The sequence below is a fragment of the Schistocerca americana genome, chromosome 4, assembly GCF_021461395.2.
Source record: "Schistocerca americana isolate TAMUIC-IGC-003095 chromosome 4, iqSchAmer2.1, whole genome shotgun sequence".
Classification (NCBI taxonomy): domain Eukaryota; kingdom Metazoa; phylum Arthropoda; class Insecta; order Orthoptera; family Acrididae; genus Schistocerca; species Schistocerca americana.
This window is the reverse complement of record NC_060122.1, coordinates 816,121,185-816,147,906: the sequence shown is the minus strand read 5'-3', so window position 1 is coordinate 816,147,906 and position 26,722 is coordinate 816,121,185. Positions and strand designations below refer to the sequence as shown.

General features: G+C 38.8%; 1 protein-coding gene across 1 annotated transcript in view; it reads left to right on the top strand.

The window, feature by feature from the left end:
• LOC124613228 (leishmanolysin-like peptidase) overlaps nt 1-26,722 on the top strand; it is a 555,464-nt gene that overhangs the window by 502,489 nt on the left and 26,253 nt on the right. The window contains exons 4-10 of the mRNA XM_047141903.1: nt 4,639-4,721; nt 7,627-7,744; nt 7,929-8,119; nt 8,429-8,629; nt 9,459-9,684; nt 12,092-12,279; nt 19,926-20,058. Coding sequence (XP_046997859.1) covers nt 4,639-4,721; nt 7,627-7,744; nt 7,929-8,119; nt 8,429-8,629; nt 9,459-9,684; nt 12,092-12,279; nt 19,926-20,058 — 1,140 coding nt within the window. The remainder of the gene's footprint in view (nt 1-4,638; nt 4,722-7,626; nt 7,745-7,928; nt 8,120-8,428; nt 8,630-9,458; nt 9,685-12,091; nt 12,280-19,925; nt 20,059-26,722) is intronic.

The following is a 26,722-nucleotide window of genomic DNA, read 5'->3' as shown; positions in this document are numbered from 1 at the left end:
CTGCAGGCAGATCAAATGGATTCTCACCACACCTCGGCGTTTCAACTGTGGCTTTCACATCTTCAGCTTGGTGCATTTCTGCAATGACAGCAGGCTGGAAGGTGTTATTCAGTAAGATTTGTGTGTTGGTGCGGCATCTTGCAGAGCTGTAGGAGTGACATTATGTTCCTTTCACTGTGATGTCGTCTTACTGAATTGGCAATTCGGACATCTCACTCAAACGATGTGTGGCTATGGCCTCTGTTGTACACCAGAATATTTCATTACCAGTTCTCCTGCCTGTTTCTGATACCAGTTGCAACATGGCACTCTAATCTGTCTTGGTATGGCTCAGCACTGGCTGCGGAAAACTTCAAAATTTTTTACAGTCACCCAGTTTATCTCTGTGCCACAACAGTGTACAATCTTACACTGACAAATGACTCTGCATTCTGGGTGCCTCACTTTGTCAGGCACTGTGGTAATGTTTACTTATGCTCTAAGAACACTAGTTATTTGAAATCTTTATTTTACTTCAAATTCATCACAGTTGCCATAATAGTGATTTCTTCATAGTGATTAGTTTCGGACAATCATGGCCATTTTCAAACTATGCCTTAGACATAACCATAATCATACAGTTCCCACCAATGTACATGTGAGTAACCAAATATCCATTATGCCTCACCATTAACCATTACACAGATAACCTTGTATGAGCATACAATGTGAATTCTTTCCAATCAAACACAGCAAATTTTGGTTCTAGAGGCAGAGTTTGCTGCGTTCGATTGGAAAGAATTCACATTGTATGCTCATACAAGGTTTAACATTTTCTATGTGTGTACTGGTTAATAGTGAAGAATAATGCATATGTCATTACTTACACATACATTGATGGCACCTGTGTGGTTACACTTATGTCTAAGGCCATGGTTTGAAAATGGATGTGACAGTCCAAAATTAGTCACCACAAAGAAATGACTACTGTTCCAACTGTGATGGATACTGAAGGAAAATAAATATTTTAATAACCCACAGTGGCCCATCAGTATGATGGAAATTCATAAACTTTTATTTGGTTTTGTGTCTACCATTTAATGTTTGATAATCCTTGGAAGAGAATTTTTCCAACAGTCATGACACACAGAGCAGAAAGGGTCCAATCTTTGTTGAAGGAAGATTAGTGTTCAATGTCTGTCAGTAACAAAATCATTAGACACAGAGTGCAAGCTAAAATTAGGGAAGGCCATGTCGTTTTGAAGGGAACCATTCCTGCATTTACCTTAAGCAATTTAGGGAAACTATCAAAAACCTTCATGTGGATGACAAGACAGATATTTGAACTGCTGTCCATCTGAATGAGAGTCCAACATTTTAATCACTCTGCCACATCACTTCGTGAGAAAAGGAAAATAACACAGCTAAATGTCACCAAATGTATATTGCTCTTAGAGAACATTATCCCTTCACTCTAAGGCATCGTAGGGACAAGTTTTTATCTTTTGTCTCATGTGTGAATCTCCCAGATATGAAGTGTACTGCTTTTTTTGTCTATCACCATTTTCATTGTACTGCTCTTCTGCAACCTAGTGAGAAGTAGTAAATACAAAAATCAGTTATTAAAAAACTAGGAGTACAAATGTAATGACAGAGAGAGAGAGAACACACCGACGCTAATGGAGGAAATATTTAAATACATGTTTCCAAGAGACTTATTTTCATCCTGCCAAAACTGACAGTTTTATGTACACACCATATTTGTCACTTAACAAAGCACTCAAGAGCAAGGAATTTGAAGACTTTATATCACGTAGTTGCCCCTGCTGTTCCTCAGTGTAAGAGACTTCACTGTTCCTCATTGTAAGAGACTTCAGTGCACTCACTGTGCAATGGGTGTCATACTCCAAGGGTTGATTAACTGAAATTATCTAATTAACAATGGACTTAACATGTGTTGAGTTACATCTGCATATGTACCTGACAGGTAAGTGTACTGTACATGGTGGATGGTACATTGTCTACTAGAATTATCTCCACGCTATTCCATTCATTGACATTATGTGAAAAGATCTACTATCTGTTTCCCTCTGTATAAGACCAAATTCAGATGTTCCTATTTTTTATCTTGATGGTCATTACGTTAGCTGTGCATGGACTTCTCCCATGGAACTTAGTTGAGCATTTCTGTAATGCTTTCATTCTGACTAAATAAACCTGTGACAAAGTGTCTCTCTCTTCCCTGAACCTTCACTACTTTATCCCATAATCTACTTGGTGTGGATTAAATACTACACTACTGGCCATTAAAATTGCTACACCAAGAAGAAATGCAGATGATAAACGGGTATTCATTGGACAAATATATTATACTAGAACTGACATATGATTACATTTTCACGCAATTTGGGTGCATAGATCCTGAGAAATCAATACCCAGAACAAGAAACTCTGGCCGTAATAACGACCTTGATACGCCTGGGCATTGAGTCAAACAGAGCTGGGATGGCGTGTACAGGTACAGCTGCCCATACAGCTTCAACAAGATACCACAGTTCATCAAGAGTAGTGACTGGCGTATTGTGACGAGCCAGTTGCTCGGCCACCATTGACCAGACATTTTCAATTGGTGAGAGATCTGGAGAATGTGTTGGCCAGGGCAGCAGTCGAACATTTTCTGTATCCAGAAAGGCCCGTACAGGACCTGCAACATGTGGTCGTGCATTATCCTGCTGAAATGTAGGGTTTTGCAGGGATCGAATGAAGGGTAGAGCCATGGGTCGTAACACTTCTGAAATGTAACGTCCACTGTGCAAAGTGACGTCAATGTCAACAAGAGGTGAGCGAGACGTGTAACCAATGGCACCCCATACCATCACACCGGGTGATACGCCAGTATGGCGATGATGAATACATGCTTCCAATGTACGTTCACCGCAATGTCACCAAACACGGATGTGACCATCATGATGCTGTAAACAGAACCTGGATTCATCCGAAAAAATGACATTCTGCGATTCGTGCACCCAGGTTCGTCGTTGAGCATACCATCGCAGGCACTCCTGTCTCTGATGCAGTGTCAAGGGTAACCGTAGCCATGGTCTCTGAGCTGATAGTCCATGGAGCCGCAAACGTCAAAATGTTTGTGCAGATGGTTGTTGTCTTGCAAACGTCCCCATCTGTTGACTCAGGGATCGAGACGTGGCTGCACGATCTGTTACAGCCATGTGAATAAGATGCCTGTCATCTCGACTGCTAGTGATACGAGGCCATTGGGATCCAGCACGGCGTTCTGTATTACCCTCCTGGACCCACTGATTCCATATTCTGTTAAGTCATTGGATCTTGACCAACGCGAGCAGCAATGTCGCGATACGATAAACCGCAATCACTATAGGCTACAATCTGACCTTTATTAAAGTCGGAAACGTGGTGGTACGCATTTCTCCTCCTTACACGATGCATCACAACAACGTTTCACCAGGCAACACCGGTCAACTGTTGTTTGTGTATGAGAAATCGGTTGGAAACTTTCCTCATGTCAGCACGTTGTAGGTGTCGCCACCGGCGCCAACCTTGTGTGAATGCTCTGAGAAGCTAATCATTTGCATATAACAGCATCTTCTTCCTGTCGGTTAAACTTCGCGTCTGTAGCACATCATATTCGTGGTGTAGCAATTTTAATGGCCAGTAGTGTAATAGGCAATACCCGAGGGTGGATTGAATGAGGTTGTTGCAAATGATGCCTTTCTCAGCTGAATTATTCTTCGTTATGATTCATCTGAAAAATCAAAGTCTCGCATGTGTCTTCCCAACATTTAGATTTACACATTATTCCACATTAAATATCTTGTGACCAATCTTTCTTGTTATGTGATTGTTCTTATTGATTCTAGACATATAAGAAATATTCAAGTTATTGACAATGTTATTAGGTACTAAAATGTGTTCCATGTAATTGCGAGTGGCACAGGAAAAGAACTGACTAGTAGTGAGATACAGGGTACCCTTTGCCATGCACCATATGGTGGCTTGTGGAGTATTTATGTAGATGCAGATGACTGCACAATAAGGGCTAATGTTCTTTTTGAGACTGCTCAGCAGGCAGCTGTTTTACCTCCACGAGTGTAGGCAAGCAAACTTTTAGTGATGGTAGATAATCTGTTTGTAAGTCAAATGAAGTTAAAGTGATCAGAAACAGTCATAGCCCTAAGGGAAAATGAAGATTTTCCTATTCCAAAAACAGTTCTGTAAACAGCAGGTCAGCTTTGCCATATCATAAAGTCTGCATTTCTTTATTTAAGCAGTTATATTTTCATTCTCTAAATACTTCATCTTTTTTACATTTTTAAACTGTACTAAGCAGCAGCCTAAATATGCAAAGGCAGAATAATTTTGCATACTTCTTAGTTCTAAATATAGTTCTAAGTGGTGTACCTACATCTGTTTTTAATTAATTTATTTATTAATTTTGAAATGTTTGTGCAAACTATATTCATATACCATAACTCTTAAGGGTGTTTGGAATAGAACAAATATGAGCTTGATCGTAATCAAACATCATGGTCTTGGGTTTTGGTGATAAATTATAGGTCACTGTGAAGTTGTTCTGCCTGCCTCTGATTTCCGTTTTCTTAAACACATTTTATGTTTTTATAGGACACTGTGTTACCTGAGGCCATCCATTTTTGGGAGACAGCCCTAATGGTCCGAAAGACTGAAAATGTAATAAGACTAAACAGGTGAGTGTTTTACAGTATTTAGAGTGTATAACAAATATTTAGACTTGTCTTTTGCTGCAGTTTCCAAAACAATAACAAAAAGTTAATATTTTAACAGTAATTTATGTTTCCACTGTTCCTATTGTGTTCCTCAGTCTGGCAGGGAATAAATAATGTAGCAGGTCAAGGTTGTCGGGTGTCACAGTAGTTTCCTTACCTTAATCCCACTGTGAGAGCCAACCAAAAAAGATTTGATGAAAACAATGTTCTGCCATTTCCTCAGAAAGAGTATGTGGATTCAAAATGCTCTGCATGTAGCTTTGTTTCTCAATAGGAGAAAAATAAGTCACATGAGAAAATAACAGACACATGTGGAGTGTACGACATTTGTGTCGAGTGTTCTCATGATAGATAACATCAGAGCATATCATGTCATTTGCATGAAGCAAACAGTTGGCACTGTATTGCACATTGTATGTTTTGAAACAAGGTACTCAAAATATAAGTTCACTAATGTTCGTGCAAATTGCAACTCGTAGAAAGCCAGGCTCAAATGAATCCAAATCTGGAGGATGTGTAGAATAGTACACCAGTAATAAGTGAATAAGATTACAGAAAGATGGCTTGCATTTCAGTCCAGCAGCACTGCCTCTTTTTTGTCCAGAGAGGTCAGTGTTACATTAAGTTCATAGAGTGAAGATGGGCAAATTAGTGCATGAAGGCAAGTCTCCAAGTATTACATGTCACAGTCAAAGGTTGACAGTGGCACACAAGTTGTTGGGCTGGTTTCTAAATGCCTCAAGCTGCAATGAATGAAGCTTTCCTTCAGTTATGGTTGCATACAAGCTAGATGCTATTGTGGTGACTATGTCCTGGCAGCCTGCATCTTCATTGTGGCTTAATAGGCAAACATCAAGAGAGATGGTTTGGGCACCATTGGGTACCTTTGTAAGCTCAATTGCTGCATATGTTGGGGGGAGGGGGGGGGGGGGAGATGCACTGAAATCTGCATAGTAGCTGCTGCTACATGAGGAAAATTTTAGAGCCTGGGGCACTATACCCTTCAGGCAGTTTCACATGTCATACTTCAACAGGAAAAGTACCAGCCACACGTAGTAAAATAAGTGTAAGCCTTGTGGTGTTCATAGAAGTAAATTCCTTGCATATTCCATCTGAAACGAGCCCATTCAAGGGGCAGCATGGAGATACAAAAGCACCCATCACCATACACTTCTTACCGTACCTCTAGGGCGATTCTTACAGCTCAGAAGAGTATGTAACAGAGAACAGTAAATTTGTCTTTTGTACCCCAGTGAGACTGAATAACTTGTGGCATCCTGTCAAAGATGATCTTAGTCTCAGGAAAAAGGCATTTATGAAAGTTAGTGCCAGTGAGAGACATTATGTATTCCCCATGGGTGCCCCATGGCTCAAAACTGTTTTGATAATCACTTGTCACACTCTGGGTAAATGAATAAATATATTTACCGAGTGAGGTGGCACAGTGGTTATCACACTGTACTTGCATTTGGGAGGACAATGGTTCAATCCCACATCTAGCCATCCTGATTAAGGTTTTATATGATTTCCCTAAATTGTTCCGGGCTAATACCAGGATGATTCCATTGAAAAGGCACGGCCGACTTCCTTCCCCATCCTTCCCTAATCCAATGAGACCGATGACCTTGCTGTTTGGTCTCCTCCCCCAACAACAACCCAACCAACAACCCAATAAATATACATTAGTCATACATTGCATAGTGTAGAGTATTATATTACATGTCAAAAGATTTTGGACATAATTATTTACTTCTGGCATTGACCTGTAAAGGAAATGGTACGTATTTGCGTAATGGACAATCTTGTCAATGGTTTTTTGGATTCTAGTCTGGAACCCTTGCATTCTACCACCAAAAATTATAAACTGTGTCCATCTAACAGCAAAGTGAAGCAATTTTTGCCTTGGATACTGGCTGCAGGTGTATGTGGCAGCAGGGTAAATGATTCTACACTCTCTTGGAAACCCTCATTCAGTGCTCTCAAAGCTCTACCTGACATCTGGCTGAGAATAACACTCACATTTGTGACTTTCAGAAGTAATTCTGTAAGAAAAATATCACAGAATAGATATTGACAATTAGGCTTGGCAGCAGTCTTACACCAGCGAGGCTGGAGACCTGATGAAACATTGTGGAAATGTTATAATGCAGTCTGGTAGCAGACCTGAGAGCTATATTTTAAATGTTATATTTTCTCGTGTCCTGTTCTCTGTGGGGAGAATGGGAAGAAAACGTTAACATCAGCATTTTGAGGCACTTCTGTTGTTTTTATATTTGTCACTCTGTGTTAAAATCAAGTGAACTCAGAGGAAAGTTTCATTATTGAGAAACTATAACAGATTTGCAAATAGTAGTCTTTCAGGTGAATTATGTATCTTTCAAACTATATCTTGCTCTGTTTACAGTGTGTAGAGGAGGAACAACAAAATCAGCATCCTCTTATATTTTCTTGCAATTAGAGATTCAATGTAGGCTGCTTTCCAGAAATCCCCGTGCACATACTGATGAATGTAGATTTTGGTGTAATAGTGTCAATCTCTAAGGCTACATTACATACATAAAGAAACGTCACTAGAAGTGCCATTGTAGTTGGTGTGGTTATTTAGAAATAGCTCATGTACTGGTTGTAAGAAAATTCTCACAGAATGTAGGAGTAAAGACCTGGCAAAGTCTTCATTACCGTTTGTGTCCTCCTCTCGATGACTCGGTGCTCTTCCCCCTACTTTATTATTTATTAGAGGAAGGCTTTATTTATTATTACGCATTAATTAATGGCTTATTACAATTTGTTCCTGCAATATTAAACTCTTATTTTTAATTTTAATTAATGACTGTTTTAAATTTTCTATAGAAACTTTTTTTAACAGGAAATGTGAAAATAATCAAGTTTTTTATCGCAAAAGAGACCCACATCCATACTGCAAAAACTCTTGTGAAGCCAAAACAATGTGTGGAGAAGTTGTTGTACCTGAAGAACATCTTGAAGTAAGTGTTCCTTGTAAGAGCATTTGGTTAATGACGTGTAACTTGTAATTTATAGTATAAGCATTGTGTTTTCATTGAGATATTAGCACTTAAAATTATAAACTTGTGAAAGATAGAGTACATCTGCGGTGAATCATCATTGCATGCTATCATAATCAAAATAATTATTTTCTTTCCCCATCAGGCTTGTCGTACATGCAATGCTACAGGACAAGATTGTAAAGTGACTGGCAATGGCACAGCTGCTGTTCCAGGCCCAGGCATATCAGGGGCAGACTTTGTGTTTTATGTGTCTGCGATGGAGACGACAAGGTGCCACAAGGGTATGACTGTTGCATATGCTGCTCACTGTCAGCAGGAAGCTGCACTTGATAGGTGAGACACTCACCATCAATTGGTTTATTTTTTGTAGATTCATTGGAATACGTCTGTTATTTAAGACTTTTTAAGTGATGACTATCACTTGACTATTCTAACAATCTTTTCTCTAAAAGTCATATTTAAATGACACTTTGATTCAACTTTGCTAAGTGCCAACTACAGTTCACAGAAGAAAGGAAACAAAAAAAGACAACTTGTTCATTGTAATTACTTGAGGTGGCGTAAGCAATGTTTTCCCACCAACATGGTAATCTAATATCAACAGCATGTATTTTCGGTGAAATTTACTATTTCTTTTTTCAGACCAATTGCAGGCCATGCAAATCTGTGTCCCAGTAGCATCAGCACAAAACCACAAGAACTAGAAATTCTTCTGTCTACAGTGAAGCACGAAATCCTTCACGCACTGGGTTTCTCTGTCAGTTTGTATGCATTTTACCGCGATGATGATGGCAACCCGCTAACTCCGAGACTGGAATCTGGCAAACCACTGCTCAACGAGAAGTGAGTGAGTCACGTTATATTATTAATAATTGTTATATCTTGATGTTAGCAGTGCTCAGGTTTTCTACTGGTGGTTTACCTTCACTGCATGAAAGTTTGACATACTTCATAATTTGTGAGTCTTGATAATATGAATATTACACTACATTTAGTATTTGATTTGAACTGGTTCACTCTGAGGGAACAATGACACTAACATGTGCAGTTACAATTTATTTTCTATCTCTTTTGATGGCCTTCATTGGTTTTCTTCTTGTAAAATTTTTATTAATAATTTTTACAGCTTGTAGGTCTTAAAAGTATCAGCTACTTAGCAGTTTCTCACGCCAATGTTGCTTGTAATTGTAGTAGTTCCAATCCTACAGGCAGAATTTGCAATAGCCTTTAGACATTAAGGAAAATGAGCTCGTCCAGACAGACCAAATTCTGCTGTGGATTGGTATTGCCCCAGATACTCATTGGGAAAGGGAGAGGAGGACACTCATTCTTGACAGTATATTTTTGATAAACAAGAGTGTTTGTGTATCGTGTGGTACAGTTTTTGCATTTTGTTTTCAGAATGTGTCAGAAAAAAACTGCATAACACCCCAGTGAATTACTGCAGTGATAAAGTGTGAAAATGGTTTGTAGTTAACAAGTAACTGTAGATATTAAGTTTTATGAATTTAAAGAAATGCAGAAATTTAATAGAAAGTGACATTTTGACTTTAATTTCGAAAATTCCATTTTGTATATCTTGATGATGTTGAAACTACAATTTTAATGCTTGCAGTGGTATTCAAGTAAGCTGCTGCATTGAAATGCCATTAAAACTGTTTTGTACTTTCAGGTTACAGGCAAGACAATGGAGTGACAGAGTAATTCGCAATATCACCCGAGAGGATTGGCTTGTGCATGGTGGTAGAGTGAAGCGTGAGTTGCAGGTTATGGTAACACCCAGAGTTGCCAAAGAAGTTCGGTTGCATTTTGGCTGTGATGATTTAGAAGGTGCAGAACTGGAGGACCAGGGTGAAGAAGGTACTGCACTCACACATTGGGAGAAGAGACTGTTTGAGGTATATGATTTACAATAATTTCATTGGAGGATTCTTATGTGTGCTGTTGTTATAAAGCTGCTTTTGTAATAGATATATGGGAAATTCCCCTCCACCCTCCATGTTTTTCTGGCCTTTTTGGTCCCATTTGGGGTGTGTCCTCCCCTTCTAAATTTTCTCTCTGTAGTGTGAGCTAACTGGGGAAGAACATCTCACTTAACATCTTTGGCACAAGGCCTTACTGCCTCTTCCATCTTTTCCTAGACACCGTTGTCCTTTAATGCTAGATAGCATGGGAGCCAGTCTGTATGGTGGGGTTGGTATACCCTCTTGGTTGAGTCCCCTAAAAACACGAGGTTCACACTTCTGATACCTGAGCAAATACTTTCCTTGTATGTATTTGGGAGTGGTTGCTTGTCATTCGGGAGCATTGGAACTCCTGACAGTGGCCACCGAACCAGACAGCCCTTGCTTTTGCTGGGTGCCACTCATGGGTAGAGATCCTAACTGGAGTGGGTGATGTCAGGGCAGGTGTTTTGCACATAAAGCATATGAAGCTTCAAAAAAACTGGCCCTTTCCATCTCTTTAGTTGGTAATGGATCATTTAATTGTGCTTCATATGACCTTGTGGCCTCCCCTTCTCTGTCTGTACCCTGGGGGGAGCACAAATTCTTTTCGCCATTACCTGGTCTGCCCCAGGACTGATGTAGACACATTCAGTGCCACAGCCGTTATTTTTCATGGAAACTATTTAAGACAAATTTGGTGAAGTGTAATATGTGGTTGGGATCACTATTGATTAAAACTACTTTTGCCACCCAGTCTGCAGCCATTCGTGCCTGTGACCGTCATGGCGACATCCCAGTGTCCATTACTCCACACCAGTATTTGAATATGATTCAGGGAGTCATTTTTCATAGAGTGGTTCAGGAAGTCATTTTTCAAAGAGACGTCATCCTTCAAACTGATGAGGAACTCTGGGCCAATCTTGAAGGATGGGGCATTCATTTTGATCTACATGTTGAGAAAGGCTGTAAGGATAATTGCATTGATACCAGCACCTTTATTCTGGCATTTGAGGGCAATATCCTCCTGGGAAAGGTCAAAGTTATGAGTTATCAGTGTGATCTGAAGCTGTACATACTGATGTTCATGAGATGTTTTCGCTGTGTGTGTTTTGACACGTCTTTCCGCTGTACAATGGACCCTCTAGGCGGTGAATGTGGACACGGAATCCATGAGGGGAGTCCCTGCATTCTGTCTCCCATGTGTGTTAATTGTCGTGAGTAACTTACCCCTCTTTTTTGCATCCTTAATAACTTTGTGATAGATTTTACTGTACTTTGTGTTGTTTTTTTTTTTTTTGTATGAGTAGAGAAATATTTCTTTGTTATGAATATTTTTATACCAGCTGTAATCCAAATTTTGTTTCCAGTTGGTTTTAATCTGCAGTGCTTAAGTGGGAAGGCCATTTCAAAATAATAATTCCATGAAAGCTATTGAACATTCTGTTTACATCTGTTTCATTGAACACTTCATCTTGTATTTCCCATCATAACAAGAAGCAGAAGCCTGTTACGTTACCATCACTGGGATGCCTGCACTCCGTCATTTTGATGAAAATCAATGTGGTCTTCTTTCCCTTTAAAGTCTCTACCAGAGGTCTGTATAATGCGCAGTTACCAACTAAATGTAAACTCCATTCACAGGCCCCAGTAGCTTCATCAGTATTGACCGATGACCGTGTCATCCTTCATCAATGGTGTAATTGCATGTGGCATGGAGGGGCTTGGCACACTGCTTTCTCGGCCATTGCCAGTTTTCATGATATAGATCTGCTTCTGCTCAGTCAAATAGCTCCTCAGTTGGCATCGTGAAGCTGAGCGCACCCTATACCAATCCTCCCACCAAGGAAACATCTGTGGCAGTACCAGAAATCAAACCCCAGTCTTCTGCATGGAAGTCAACTGCAATGATTGTACAGCTACTGAAACAATAATCGAGTGTATGTCTATAAGAAACAGTATGCAAACTGAACTACATAGGAGAAAACTGGGGATTTTTACTGTTTCTATTGTTTTTTTTTCTAGTCAGTGCTCTGTTATGCAGATAACATCAGCATTTAGGTCAGAACCTAGTATTATTTCTAATTCTTGTCAGTTGTTTGACAGAGACTGCACATTACAATGCATTATTTGAAGCAGAAGAAAGTTTTAGTTTTCCGTACTGTTGCTACTACTTTGTTATTTCTGATCAACAACTTACCTCAAGAAAGGTCCTGCCTCTGATGATTAGTTTTGATAGATTTTAGTAACTGAGGATTTAGTAATTGTTCACTTCTTCTCTTAAGTATGTCTTTTCTTTTACTCCTCTACTTTTGTTCCCCTGATTATCATTTTAAGTAATTTTTCTGTAATATTTCAACAGAATGAAGCAATGACTGGTACACATACACAGAATCCTGTGTATTCTCGCATCACTCTGGCACTGATGGAAGATACAGGTTGGTACCGAGCTAACTACAGTGTGGCACAGCTATTAAACTGGGGTCGAGGATTCGGCTGTGAATTTGCTCTTGAGAGCTGCAAGGAATGGATGGACAAGAGGTCTGCAAGGTCAGTCTGAATTATATAACAGCTTCTACTCCTGTGTCCCATTCTAAACAATTTCAGTTGGCTTATGATTCATATATCTTTGTAACCATAGTCTTCATCATAATTCTAATTGCTTTGCATCTCATTCAGGTCCACCAAATAATATCAGTTCATATTCTTGTTTAAATCCTTCTTTGCTTCCAGCCCATTGCTTTTGTCATAAATATGTAGCCCCTGTGAAAAATCTATAAGACCAATGCTAAAAATTCCCCAATTTTACATTTCTTTCTAGGAACATTTACCTCAATTTTAAATTCTTACTTGACATCTTCCTTGACTTTGCCCTGTTTTCTTCCTGTGGTCATTTGATGTGACTGAACAAATTATAAGTGGCTCAAAAGACAAGTGGTTCACACCACAGGTGGTGGTGGAATTAAGGGAATATTTTAAGCCAGTGTGGAGATGGAAGACCTGAGAGAGGATTGCTTGCCAACACAACTTGCAACATTTAGCTTCACTGTGCAGTTATGATACAGTTTGCAGCGGTAATGGAAAAACAAGACAGTTGAAGCGAAACGTTCTGGACCGAGCCAATACGTGACAAAGAGGCCCAGCCACCACCTTTTGTTGTGCCAGTCTCATCTTTTTGCATGTATTTCTGATGTACCGTATTCAGCAACAATATCAACCGTCAACCTTTTAAATTCGAACACTTAGTCTCGAAGAATATGCTCGGTCATAATCAAGGAAACATCACCCATTTTTGGCTAGTGAACTGCTATTAGCTGGTGACTTGTTAAAGTCTCCCAATAGCCAGCACAGCCAGCACATCACACTAACACTCACAAAATGAGTTCGCCTACTGGATGTGTGAAGAGGGGGAGTGGCCCTTCTGTGAAGGAAATGCAAGTAGGGATGAAAGCATTCTGTGAAATGCTGGAAATATACTTCTTGTGCAGATGATGTTCTGTGACAGAGATGTCACATGAAAATAGAACAAGTATTTTGCGATTGCACATTTTAGAGACTTTTGTGTTCAAATCTGACATGATACAGTTCCAACGCCTACATAAACTACTCATATAAGTACTTTGCACCACACACTGTAGATTGTAAAGATTAGCAGTGGTGATAGAGGGCATGAAGTGAAACTGTAGTGCCTGAGCTTTCTTTCGAATTTACATTTTACACAGTGTACAGAAATTCACTGAGCCGACTTCTGATAAGCTGGTACCATCGACTGGGGAAGTAAACTCATTTTTTCACACCTCTGTTTCTCTCATCAAGACTAAAGTAACACTTTAACAGTGGTGAGGATATGAAGTGCAGCTCATAAGAAAAGCATTAAACAATAACAGCAGTGGTGATAAAGTATGTCATTAAGCAGATGTCTGCATTTATGCTTATGGTTTAACCACTTAGCTGCCGTGATGTTTTTGGTTTAATTGAACATGTTCACCAATATTTGATTTTTTCTGGGTGAGCACAAAGGATGATTTCTCAAAAACGCGTGTTTTGAATGTATAATTTGTAGTTGTAGCACGTCAGAAAGCAGCTCGATTACCGTGTACCTAGATACCAATTTCAATTTTTTGATAAATTTTTACTTGCTGTTACACAACTGTGATTTTTTAAGAACTGGCGAAATTCATTACCACAAATTATTGCATAAACATTGTATGGTACATTTAATTTCCTTCACTTAGACAGATTTTGTACAAAGTAGTGGAAAGGATTGCGATTTTTTATCAGATAAGCAAAGTACATGTTTTTTTTTTTGCTCGTATTTGGGGGGAGGGGTTAACATTTTCCTCAATTCTGCATTTAGTTTGGACTGCACAGAAATGTAAGATAGTGGTTTCATCATCATAGTTTTGTTATTGTAACATCTGGATCCAGATAGTGGTTTCATCATCATAGTTTTGTTATTGTAACATCTGGATCCTTGTATTTAATAAATCACCTTCCACTACCTATAGTTTCAATAATTCCTGTTTGTTCTGTAATATTTGTGAGTGTAAAAAAACAATTCACGTGTTTGAAACTTTTAAACGTCATTTTAAGTCCTTGTACAGTTTTCACAAGTGAGGCGAAGGCCTCAGACATGGCCAACCAATTTTGGCTCATATTTGACAAGTTGCTTGTGTACAACCTGAAATAAAGACTGTGGGGGATTTTGGTTCGAAATTCCATGCTCCCCTCCCTCCTCCCATTTTTGAGAAAACAAGCACTAAAGTTCAAGACACACAGTCAACTCAGAATTGATGGGATCAGTAGATAATTGAAAACTTAACATTTTTCATCATCAGATATGGGTTCTGCAAATGCATATTTTTCTAGGAATTGAGGAAATAAACTTTTTCAACTGCTGCCAATTTATCTATAAGGTGTGTGCCATTAAAGAAAAGTTCCACTGGTGTAATCACCAAATCATCTTGGTGGGAAACATCTTGCTGGGAAATAGAAAACCTATATATGATTACCATTTACATTCTACAATTTTTTGTACATTGAAACGGGTTGGAACATGTGGGTGAATAATGTAAGTAAGTCTATAACAAAGAAGGCAAATAAGTTTCTTGAACAACTTGGATTAGTGAAGAATTAAAATTTCAAGCCTTCTTGTATGGAAACAATTCCAAGTAAGATTGGTGTGAAGATGAGCACATTATTGCATAAGGTAGAAAAACTAACCCATGTTGCAGATGGTAATGTACATAAAATAAGGCATTCATACACAGTGCAGTATTTCATCACAGCATCTGGAAAATTGTTGCTTAAAGTTTTCCCTGCTTGCAAGAAACTAATGATTAATTTGGCCCTCAGGATGTAGAAGAGGTCAATTGTTTATCAAACTTATTAAAAAAACTTAACTTGCTACAAATTTGGGAAATAGAATAATGGGAGTTACAAAATATATCTTGAGAGCATTTTAAAACCGTTCATTGCTGACTGTCTCAGTAATGGATTCTTGAGGTGGACAAACTAAAACACATAGTGTGCGATGCCATATTTATAGATGACTATGGTTGACTGACTTGCACAGTAGAAGTAATACTGCCAAACTAACACACCTGTGTGCTAGCCATATGATGTTTATTTTTATCGCCAAATTAAAAACATTATTTCAAGGCTTCAAACTTACAGTTTGCTTCTGGGAACACAGCTCAAATTGTGCAACTGAGTGGATGCAATAATGATTCACAGCATGATTCATGATCAACTTTCAGCACCTATTTTTCAGATAATTTTTTTATATGCATGGTATGCATCAAATTTAATTTCTATAAAATAAATATTTTTAAATGTAAACAAAGTTTGTTTTCCTTCAAATCTTTGGAAGGAATGATGTAGGTATGGAAGATTCCCTTCATAAAATGTTCTTGGTACTACAAGTATATTTGATTCAAATGTTTATAATAGAGGGAAACATTCCACGTGGGAAAAATATATCTAAAAAGAAAGATGATGAAACTTACCAAACAAAAGCGCTGGCAGGTCGATAGACACACAAACAAACACAAACACACACACAAAATTCTAGCTTTCGCAACCAATGGTTGCCTCGTCAGGAAAGAGGGAAGGAGAAGGAAAGACAAAAGGATATGGGTTTTAAGGGAGAGGGTAAGGAGTCATTCCAATCCCGGGAGCGGAAAGACTTACCTTAGGGGGAAAAAAGGACAGGTATACACTCGCACACACACACATATCCATCCACACATACACAGACACAAGCAGACAAATGTCTGGTTGCGAAAGCTAGAATTTTGTGTGTGTGTTTGTGTTTGTTTGTGTGTCTATCGACCTGCCAGCGCTTTTGTTTGATTCAAATGTTTGTATTACAACTACTATAGAGAGTGAGGGAAAGTGACATTGTCAATCGACCAGGGTTAAATTTTAATTCTTTAGTAATCCAAGTTCTAGGAGAAATTTATTTGCCTACCTTGTTATTATTCCCTATTGATTTACTTAACTTATTGACCCTCCTATGCCTGCCAATTTTGAAACAGAAAAAAATACAAATAAAAGAAAAATCTGCAAAACGCAATTGGGGATCGAACACAGGTCTTCCGTTCTGCAGCCAGACACCTTGGTCGGTACACCAGCGGTGCCTTTGTTGAACAGCTCTTACCTTGTGTGTACATAAGCGGCTGTTGGAAAAGTTTATATCGTCAATTTCAAGGAAAATAAGAATTTGCAGACCCTATACATGTTGATAAAAAAAAGCTCAGTTTTCAATTCTCTATTGATCCTGTTGATTGGGCATCATGAACTTTTGGGGTAGGTTTTGTCAAAAACAGAAGGGGATGGTGGGAGGATGTTGAATGAAAATATCTTACTCTTTCATCTTAGGTTGTGCGCAAGCAACCTGCCAAAACTGAGCAGCTCTGAATAACTGCTGCAACCTAAGTCCTTCTGAATCTGCTTACTGTATTCGTGTCTTGGTCTCCCTCTATGATGTTTACTGGCCACACTTCTATCCAATACTAAATTTGTGATCCCCTGATGTCTCAGAACGTGTCCTATCTGTCATCTGAGGCCTAGCCCTTGTAAGCAACTATCATCTGACCTTCACAACTTATTGTTTGAAGATTTTCCTACAGCTATCTCACATAGTAGTCTGTTACACACATTTGGTCAACTTCTTGCTTCAAATCTCTTGCTCTCCATGAGCATACTTGTGATCAGATGACAAAAAGTTTTAAAGTGTATGATAGTCCATTCTTCGTAGAAACCTATAACAAGAAGGGATGTCATTGTGATCTGGTGATAGGTTTGAGTCATAAAACTGTTGTAAGCATATTGTTGTATTAAACCGAGTGCTCTGAGCAGGCCAATGATTCTTTGATGTTACAGAACAATTCTTCCAGAGACTACCAAGTATCAATGGACGCTGTGTCATGTTGCTACCAATACTGCAGAAAGTAACCTGTAAAAGTGCTCTTGTAGCTTCTACCACAAGGCAGAATTTGCTTTCCGTGGAACATAATCACATTGACTTTCCCTCAATGTCAAGTCTTACAATTTTGCAAAGCCAGTTCTTTCAGTATTATGATCCTCACAGATTGATCCTTCCCACTTCCCTGTGATGTTTCATTATGATTGTAAAATTGCCCCTGTATTCCATCTTACAGATCCAATAACTGCATTCTGATATTTTTAGCCAAACAAAATATATTTGATGCCAGAATGAAGGATTCATAAAACAGAAGGAGAAGCGAGATATTTCAAACAAAGAAATGCATCAAATTAATGAAATCGGCAAATGGACAGGAAACAGTGATCAACAGTAAAGGAATAGATGACAGTGAATGAAATCAGAAAATAATCAAGTGGCATTGTTTGGTGGGAGAAAGCTCGGTGGTTGTTAAGTCAGCTAACTGCTTGAGCTTTAAGCTCGGTTCCTTCGCACACATTGACCCCTTTTCCTTCATAGTGTGCGGCCTTGTCAAACAAGTACAATGCTGAAAAAAATTCAACACACTCAAGAATTGTGTTCAGTGACAACATGATATAATATGTGCATACTGAGGGGTTTTAGTGTTTGTGATTCATTTTTCACAGTCATCGCTGTTCAGATAGCACTTAGGAGGTATGTCTGTGCACCCTTTGTTTTGACTTTGCAGATAGTAAATGTGCTGAGTTTAAAGGTGAAGAGTATAGCAACATTCATTTTACGGGACAACCATGCACCACAGACAAGTACATACTCTTGTTGAACAGCTTCAACCATTTGAACAGGGTTGCACTGTGGGCCTGCAGGAATCTGGATGGATGTATTGATAAATTGGTGCACATGCTGGGCACAGTGTATCAGTGATGTGTTTCTGCTTTCAACAGCAGTCTGTGGAACATTTCTACACCTGTAGACAACGTTCTGGATGTCTGCGTAGTACAGAGGCGTGTCAAGATTGTTGCATTGAACGAGCACCATTGGCTGACATCCAGCGATGAAACCCAGGCATATGTCGCACCTACTGTGTCATCGGGAACCGTTGGGAACGGTTTGCTTGCAGCATGATTAAGATCAAGTGTACCTTCTGCCAGGCTACCACTGACACCACAGCACCACCAAACATGGTTACTCTGCTGTCATGAAAGAGTTAACTGGAAAGTGGAATGTCACTCTATTGTTTTTAGTAATGAAAGTAGGTTCTGTCTGTATGCGAGTGATGGGCGTAGAGTTTTAGGCATTCACCTGGTGATCTGCCTATTCCAGGTTGAACACAGATCCATTCCCAGGCTTCATGGTGTGGAAGGCCATCAGTTACAACCCATGGTGTGTCTGCAGAGTAAAGTAAACAGTGGCTCAATGCATTTCACAGACTATTATCCCCATACTAATGCCATTCCTTCAACAGGAAGGTATGTATCTTTTCAGCAGGGCAGTGTGTGTCCACATATTGCTGGTGTGACATAATGGGCTGTTCATGGCATACAACTACCCTTGCCAGCAACATCACCAGACCTCTCCCCAAGTCAACATGAATAGGACATGATGAAGTGGGAACTTACTTGTTCTCCAGGATGTGCAAGAAGCATTGCCGAATTGCAAGAAGAGGTGCAAGATGCTTGGGGCAGTCTATCACAGGATGCCATTTGGCACCTTCATGATTGTTTGCATGTGAGAACACACACCTGCATTGAAACTTCCTGGCAGATTAAAACTGTGTGGTGGACCGAGACTCGAACTCAGGACCTTTGCCTTCGCAGGCAAGTGCTCTACCAACTGAGCTACCCAAGCACGCCTCGCGACCCATCCTCACAGCTTCAGTTCTGCCAATATCTCGTCTCCTACCTTCCAAACTTCACAGAAGCTCTTCTGCAAAACTTGCAGAACTAGCACTGCTGGAAGAAAGGAAGGCAAAGGTCCTGAGTTCAAGTCTCGGTCCAGCACACAGTTTTAAACTGCTAAGAAGTTTCATATATATCCTTTCTTCCAGGAGTGCTAGTTCTGCAAGTTTTGCAGAAGAGTTTCTGTGAAGTTTGGAAGGTAGGAGATGAAATACTGGCAGAATTGAAGCTGTGAGGACAGGTCACGAGTCGTGCTTGAGTTGTTCAGTTGGTACAGCACTTGCCCGTGGAAGGCAAAGGTCCTGAGTTCGAGTCTCAGTCCGGCACACAGTTTTAATCTGCCTGGAAGTTTCATATCAGTGCACACTCCGCTGCAGAGTGAAAATCTCATTCTGGACACACCTGCATTGCTGCCAGAGGGAGAGATGGGGGGGGAGGGGTGGGGGGGAGAGGTGTTACATTGTGTACTGATGTGATTGTCTGGGCAGCCTTTACTGACCTGTGTGTTTTATTTGATATGCATTTGTCATCATATACTCGTACAATGATGAATTATCTGTCTTACTTACCTGTCAAATGGCCATGTCCTTGATGGTGTTATATATATGGAAGAACTGGAAGCGGATTAGAGTAAGTCTGATGAAGGAAATGAGTTGTTCAAAAAAGAGAGGCAATAAAGAGTAATGAAAATTAAATCTTTTCCATAAGGACTTATTTTAATACCAGCACACATTAAATGTAGTACTCTGTTTAAATGGTATTTCATTTTCTGGCTACATATCATATGCCTATATTGTAGCTTAGCATATTAGATACAATTATTTGTTTTTGACACACCCAGATGCATAAGAATATTAATTTTTCTTTTCCAGAGGGGAATCAATACATCCTTTCTGCAACAAAGTAAAGAGAGATCCCTTGGAAACAGAATGTACTGAGGATCGTAGCTCTGTAGCATTGTGCAACCTTGTGGAACATCAGGACACACTCCCTAAACTCTATCAGGTAACAAATGTTTAATCAACAGAGTTGTAATTTATGTATGTAACTTCTAATTACATTGTTATGTCTTTCTGATCCAAGTGAATTCTGTTTCATATATGGTCAGAAATTTAAAAAGCTGTCTTCCATCACAGGCAACAGTTTTCATGTACAAGTAGTAAGAAATGAATCTTATTTAACCCCTCAGCAGACAGAGACTGTGGTCATGTACGTGTGAGTTGTATTTGTGTGAGTACACGCGTGTATGTTGTCTATTTCCAATGAAAGCCTTGTTGGCCGAAAGCTTACTTTCTGAAAGTCTTTTTGTTGTGCCTACCTGCGATTCAGCAGCTATGCTATATGGTGAGTAGTAATTATTCTTTTTATATTATATGTCATGTTTCTTAATCCTCTCTATGAAATGTGGAACAAGTACACCAAAGGACATAAGTTTCTTTCCATTATAGACACTGAAGCAGCGAGTAATTCAATCTTGCTGTACTTTATGTAAGTCTTTGTAAGAGAAGCTAGGGGATGTGACTGGGGAAAAACTTTTGTTGTGAATGACACAATACTTAATAAGAAGCAATCACATCCAAGATTTAGGGATGTCTTGGAGTAACTGATTTTGAATTCTAATGAGTAAGGATCGATCTACATTTGTATTTGTATTTGCTTCGCATTTGTCTCTTAGACAAAAACACTAACAAAATGCACGTTCTCTGAATATAGTGACTGATGTAACAGTCTTTCACAGATAGCAGTTTTATTTCAAAGTAAAATAAATTTTTGAATTGGTGATGGTAGCTGGAGGGATTGGAAAGAGTGGTGGGTTGGGTTTGTAAAGAGGGGAAGAAAGAGCACAATACATGGAAAAGTTCACAATAACACCATGTTATAGTAAGTAAAGAGTGCTATGCAATTATCTTGCTCTTGTTTCTCTATTTATTTATTTATATTCTCTGTATGAAACATTTGCATCTTCCATTTGATAATGTTCATAATATTTGCTAAATAATACCTGACACACCCACAATCAACTTCAAAAATAAACTATATAATCTAGATTGTAAGTGTTGCATAATGTATTTACCAACCTTAGATTACATGCTTTAGTTTTTAGGGTATTAATTATTCCAAAAAATAAGTCTAGACTTTTTCTTTGCTCCACTGGCAGTGAGTTGTGTATGTGAAAAATGCTGAGTTGTACCATGACTCAGCTTCCATATTAAAGAGGCTGAGTTTGCCTGTTCAAAGATCAGAGGAAGGCAAAGGCACACCACTTTCAATAGGATCATGCCTGTAAAGCAGTGTGGTGTTCAAACCAAAATTCAGGCTGAGGACAAGCTTTGCTTCACTTAAGCAAACACAATACACAAATATGTTGTTATAGAAAAGCCACTTGTGTGGTGGAGGTAGAATAGGAAGAAGGTGTAATCAATTCACTCAACCTATTTTGCTGCTCTTGATAGCTGGTCTCTCTTCTCTCAATTGTTGTGACTGGCTGAAAATTGTCAGTGAGAGAAGGATAATCCAATAATGAAGCCCACACGGCATGTAATGTTGAATATTACTAAATTTCAACAACGCTTTTGAAATATTAATGGTCTGTGCCCAGCTCAGCATTAAAAGTTCCCTTTTGAATGGAGGTACAGGAACAAGTTTATATGCTGACTAGCTTCACAGATGAGGAGATTGAAGAAAGACATGATGAGGTAAAATAAATTATTCAGATAGTTAAGGGAGACAAAAATTTAATTGTGATGGGGGACTGGAATTAAACAGTAGGAAAAGGAACAGAAGGAAAAATAGTTGGTGAATGTAGACTGGGGGCAAGGAATGAAAGAGGAAGCTGGTTGAAATTTGCACAGAGCACAAATTAATCATCACTAACATTTGGTTTAAGAATCATGGAAGAAGGTTGTATAAGTGAAGAAACCTGGAGACATGAAGGTTTCACCTTGCTTATGTAATGGTAAGAAAGAGATTTTCAAAGCAGATTTTAAATTGCAAGACATCTCCAGGAGTAGATGTGGACTCTTGAACACAATTTATTGGTTATGAACTTCAAAACTCTGAAGAAATTGCAAAAAGGTTGAATATTAAGAAGATGGGACTGGGATAAATTGAAAGAACTAGAGATGGTTGAGAGTTTCTGACGGGCATGAGGCGCAATTGACTATTACAGGGGAAAGGGAAAAGTAAAAGCCAAATGGATAGTTTTGGGAGATGAAATAGTGAAGGAAGCAGAGGATAAAATAGGTAAAAAGAAAAGGCCTAGTAGGAATCCTTGGATAACATGAGGGATATTGAATTTAATTGGTGAAATGAGAAAATATAAAAAATGCAGCCAATGAAGCTGGCAAAAGTGAATACAAATGTCTAAAAAAATGAGGTTTACAGGTAGTGCGAAATGGCTATGTGGGAATGACTAGATGACAAATGTAAGGATTTAGAAGCCTATATCACTAGGGGAATGATTGATACCACCTGCAGGAAAATTAAAGAGGCTTTTGGAGAAAAGAGAAGCAGCTGTATGAATATCAAGGGCACTGATGGAAAACCAGTCCTAAGCAAAGAAGGGAACCTGAAAGGTGGAAGGAATATTTAGAGGGTCTGTATAAGGGAGATGAACTTGAGGGCAGTATTACAGAAATGGAAGGGGACGTGATACTGTGATACTGCGAGAAGAATTTGACAGAGTGTTGAAAGATCTAAGTCGAAACAAGGCGCATGGAGTAGATGAATTCCCTCAGCGCCACTAATATCCTTGGGACATCCAGCCACAACCAAACTCTTCCATCTGGTGTGCAAGATGTATGAGACAGGCAAAATACCCTCAGACTTCAAGAAGAACACAATAATTCCAATTCCAAAGAAAGAAGGTGCTGACAGGTGTGAATATTACCGTACTATCAGTTTAATAAGTCATGGTTGCAAAATACAAACATGAATTCTTTACCAAAAAATGGAAAAACTGGTAGAAACCAACCTTGGGGAAGATAAGTTGGGATTCTAGAGAATTGTAGGAACATGCAAGCAGTACTGATCTTATGAGTTATCTTAGAAGATAGGTTAAGGAAAGACAAACCTATGTTTGTAGACTTTGTAGAGGAAGCTTTTGACAGTGTTGACTGGAGTATTCTCTCATAAATTCTGAAGGGAGCAGGGGTAAAATATAGAGACTGAAAAGTTATATACAACTTGTACAGAAACTAGATGACAGTTATGAGTCGTAGGGTATGGAAGGGAATCCATATTTGAGAACGAAGTAAACAGGGTTGTAGCCTACCCACATGTTATTCAGTATGTACATTGAGCAAGCAGTAAAGGAAACCAAAGAAAAATATAGAGTAGGAATTAAAGTCCAGGGAGAAGAAATAAAAACTTTGAGATATGCTGATGACATTGTATTTCTGTCAGAGACAACGAAGGACTTGGAAGAGCAGTTGAATGGAATGGGCAGTGGGATAATGGAATGTATTCGAATTAAATCAGGTGATGCTGAGGGAATTAGATTGGGATACAAGACAATTGAAATAGTAGATGAGTTTTGCTATTTGGGGAACAAAATAACTGATGATGGTCGAAGTAGGGAGGATATAAAATGTAAACTGGAAATGGCTAGGAAAGCGTTTCTGAAGAAGAGTAATTTGTTAACATCAAATGTAGATTTAAGTGTTAAGAAGTCTTTTTGTGAAGATTTTTGCCTAGAATGTAGCCATGTATTGAAGTGAAATGTGGATATTAACAGTTTATACAAAAAGAGAATAAAAGCTTTTGAAATCTTATGCTACAGAATAATGTTGAAGATTAGATGGGTAGATCATGTAACTAATGAGGAGGGATTTAGGTTGCAGCAGTTATTCGGAGAGCCTGTGGCTTGCACAGGATAGATTAGCATGGAGAGCTATATCAAACGAGCCTTTGGACTGAAGACCACAACAGCAGTAACAACAGGAACATTCCATACTGCAATTGTGTACAGTTTTTTCTATCCAGTTTTAGTGCAGTAGACTTACTCTCAACAAAATAATTAGCAATGGCCTAGTGTGGCAAAAGGGCAATCAACATAAGTCACAATATTAGTGGTAGAATAATTTCACCAGAATAATGCGCTGTTTTTCAGATTGAGCAAAAACATCCCACTTATATGAGATACACAGTAAAAGTATGTTCACACTAATCAGCACTGTCTATTGCTGTATTGGATTGTTATCTTAGCAGTACATCATTATCAAAGTTAATCACCGTTGTCCATCTTGAATGCAAATTCACAATGCGATGTAATTGAAACACATTGTCATTGAGTTAGTAAATAACATGACCCATGTGATCCAACTCAAATGCAGTACAGTTTGTGAGCTGTTAGAGTGAAGTTTTTCCAAACAATCTGACTTAAAAACCCTAGGAGGGAGGGTGTGGTCTTATATAAAATCAGTAAGCAGATCAAAAGTAACTATTCATTCAAGGACCATACTGGCACCAAAATGGAAGATGATAGAGTGAAGGCTGAAGTACTGACTTCGGTCTTCTGAAATTGCTTCATCACAGAAGAATCATAATTTGGTCCCTACTTTCAATCATCATATAAACACCGAAATGGTAGATATTGAGGTGAGCAATCATGGAATAGGAAAGCAACTACAGTCACTCAGTAAGGGAAAGGTGTCAGTGCCAGATGAGATACCTGTGAAAATGTACACAGCTGCAGTACAGCGTAGGTCACTGAGTAATGAAGGGCACCTAGTGACTGCAAAAAAAAGTGCAGGTCATTGCCATTTTCAAGATGGGTTCTAGACCAGATACATGTAATTATAGGCATATGTCACTGACACCAGGATGTTGTAAAATTGTGAAACACGTGTTGTGCCCGTGTATTATGATATTTTTGGAGAATGAAAATCTCCTCCGTAAAAATCAACATGGATTCTGCAAATGGGGATCTTGCAAAATTCAGCTCACTCTGTTCCTGCATGAGATCCACAGCGCTGTTACCTCAGTGCTCAGAATGATGCCATTTTCCTAAACTTCATGAAGGCACTTGACACTGTTCCACGCTGCTGTTTAGTGAAAAAAACATGAGCTTACTGAGTATTAGGCCAGATTTTCAACTGTATTAAAGACTTCACGCAGAGAGAACTCATCATGTCATTCTTAAAGGAACAAAATCAACAGATCCAAAGTTAGTTGCAGGAGTACCTCAATAAAGTGTGATCAGACTGCTACTATTTACAATTTATATAAATTATATAATAGAAGTTGTTGGAAACTCCTTAAGGCTATTGGCAAATGCTGCAGTGGTTTGCAAGAAGGTAACATCATCAGAAGACTGTAGCAATTTGCAAAAGGACTTGCAGTGACTGGCAGTTGACCCTTAACATATTTCACATACATAGGAGAACAACTCCAATACTGCGCAACTGCACCATCAACCCACCATAAAATATCTAGGATTAACCATCCAGAGTGACCTTATGTGGAATGAACTCACGAAACTAATAGTAGAAAAGCAGATACTAGGCTGAGATCCTTAGGAAGAGTCCTAAGGAAATGTAACTCAGCCATGAAAGAAGTGGCTTATCAAACGGTTGTTCAACTAATTCTTGAGTATTGCTAATCTCTTTGGGACCTTTACCATGTAAGACTAATAGAAGAGATAGAGAAGGTCCATGAAGAGCAGTGTGTTTTGGCACAGACACATTTAGTTGGCACGAGAGCATTGCAGAGATGCCCAACAAACTCCAGTGGCAGACACACTACAAGAGAGGTGTTGTGAATCAAAGAGTGGATCACTATCGAAATTCTGAGGGAGTACATTCTGGGAAGAGTCAGATTTCCTCCCACACATGTCTTGTGTAATTACTACAATGAGAAGATTCAAAAAATTGGAGCTAATACAGGGGCTCACTGACAGTCATTTTTCGCACGCATCATTCTTGATTGAAATGGGTAACAGGGAATCAGATAGTGGTACCAGAAGTACCCTCTGCCACACACCATAAGTGGCTTGCAGAGTAGTAGTTATTACTTTTATTTCTGGGTCATAGCCTCTTTTGACATAAGTATTACTCATTTTGTAACTGAAGCCGGGCTGTCACGGAGGTGTTACACTATTATTAGCTCACCTGAGACTCTCAGGTATGTAGATGTTACGTTCAAGAGCATGCCGAGACTAGAGATTTTATGGTGGTGTGAGCTGTTTAAATATTGGCATACAGATATTTGTTGATCTTAGAAATTACATGATGTTTTGAAAAGTGGCTAGGTTAAATTCTGCTTCTTTGAATGGCCTATGAATCTGGACAGTTGTTTGGTTTATGGACAATGTTGAAAGTAAGTAAATTATAGAAGCATATGGAACTTTGCTATGATTACCTGTTGGCAATATCCATCTTGAAAATAATTTTACATTATGATAAACGATTCAGAATCTTAATTAGAGGGCTGATCAGTTAATAATGGGTATTATCTGATTTGGAAAAAATAGAATAGCAAAAGCACACTGATCAAGTTCAGAATCGAGCAAGCACTGTTGCAAAATAGGCAGTTGAAATTATGAGGGTCCATACTTATTTTGTAAGTTAATTAGTTTCAGGTAATTTAAAGTACATTTTCAGAAAGAGTTAAATTTTTCCTTTGGAATTAATGGTAACAGCACTTCGTATTCTGCCTATTAACTCAAAAT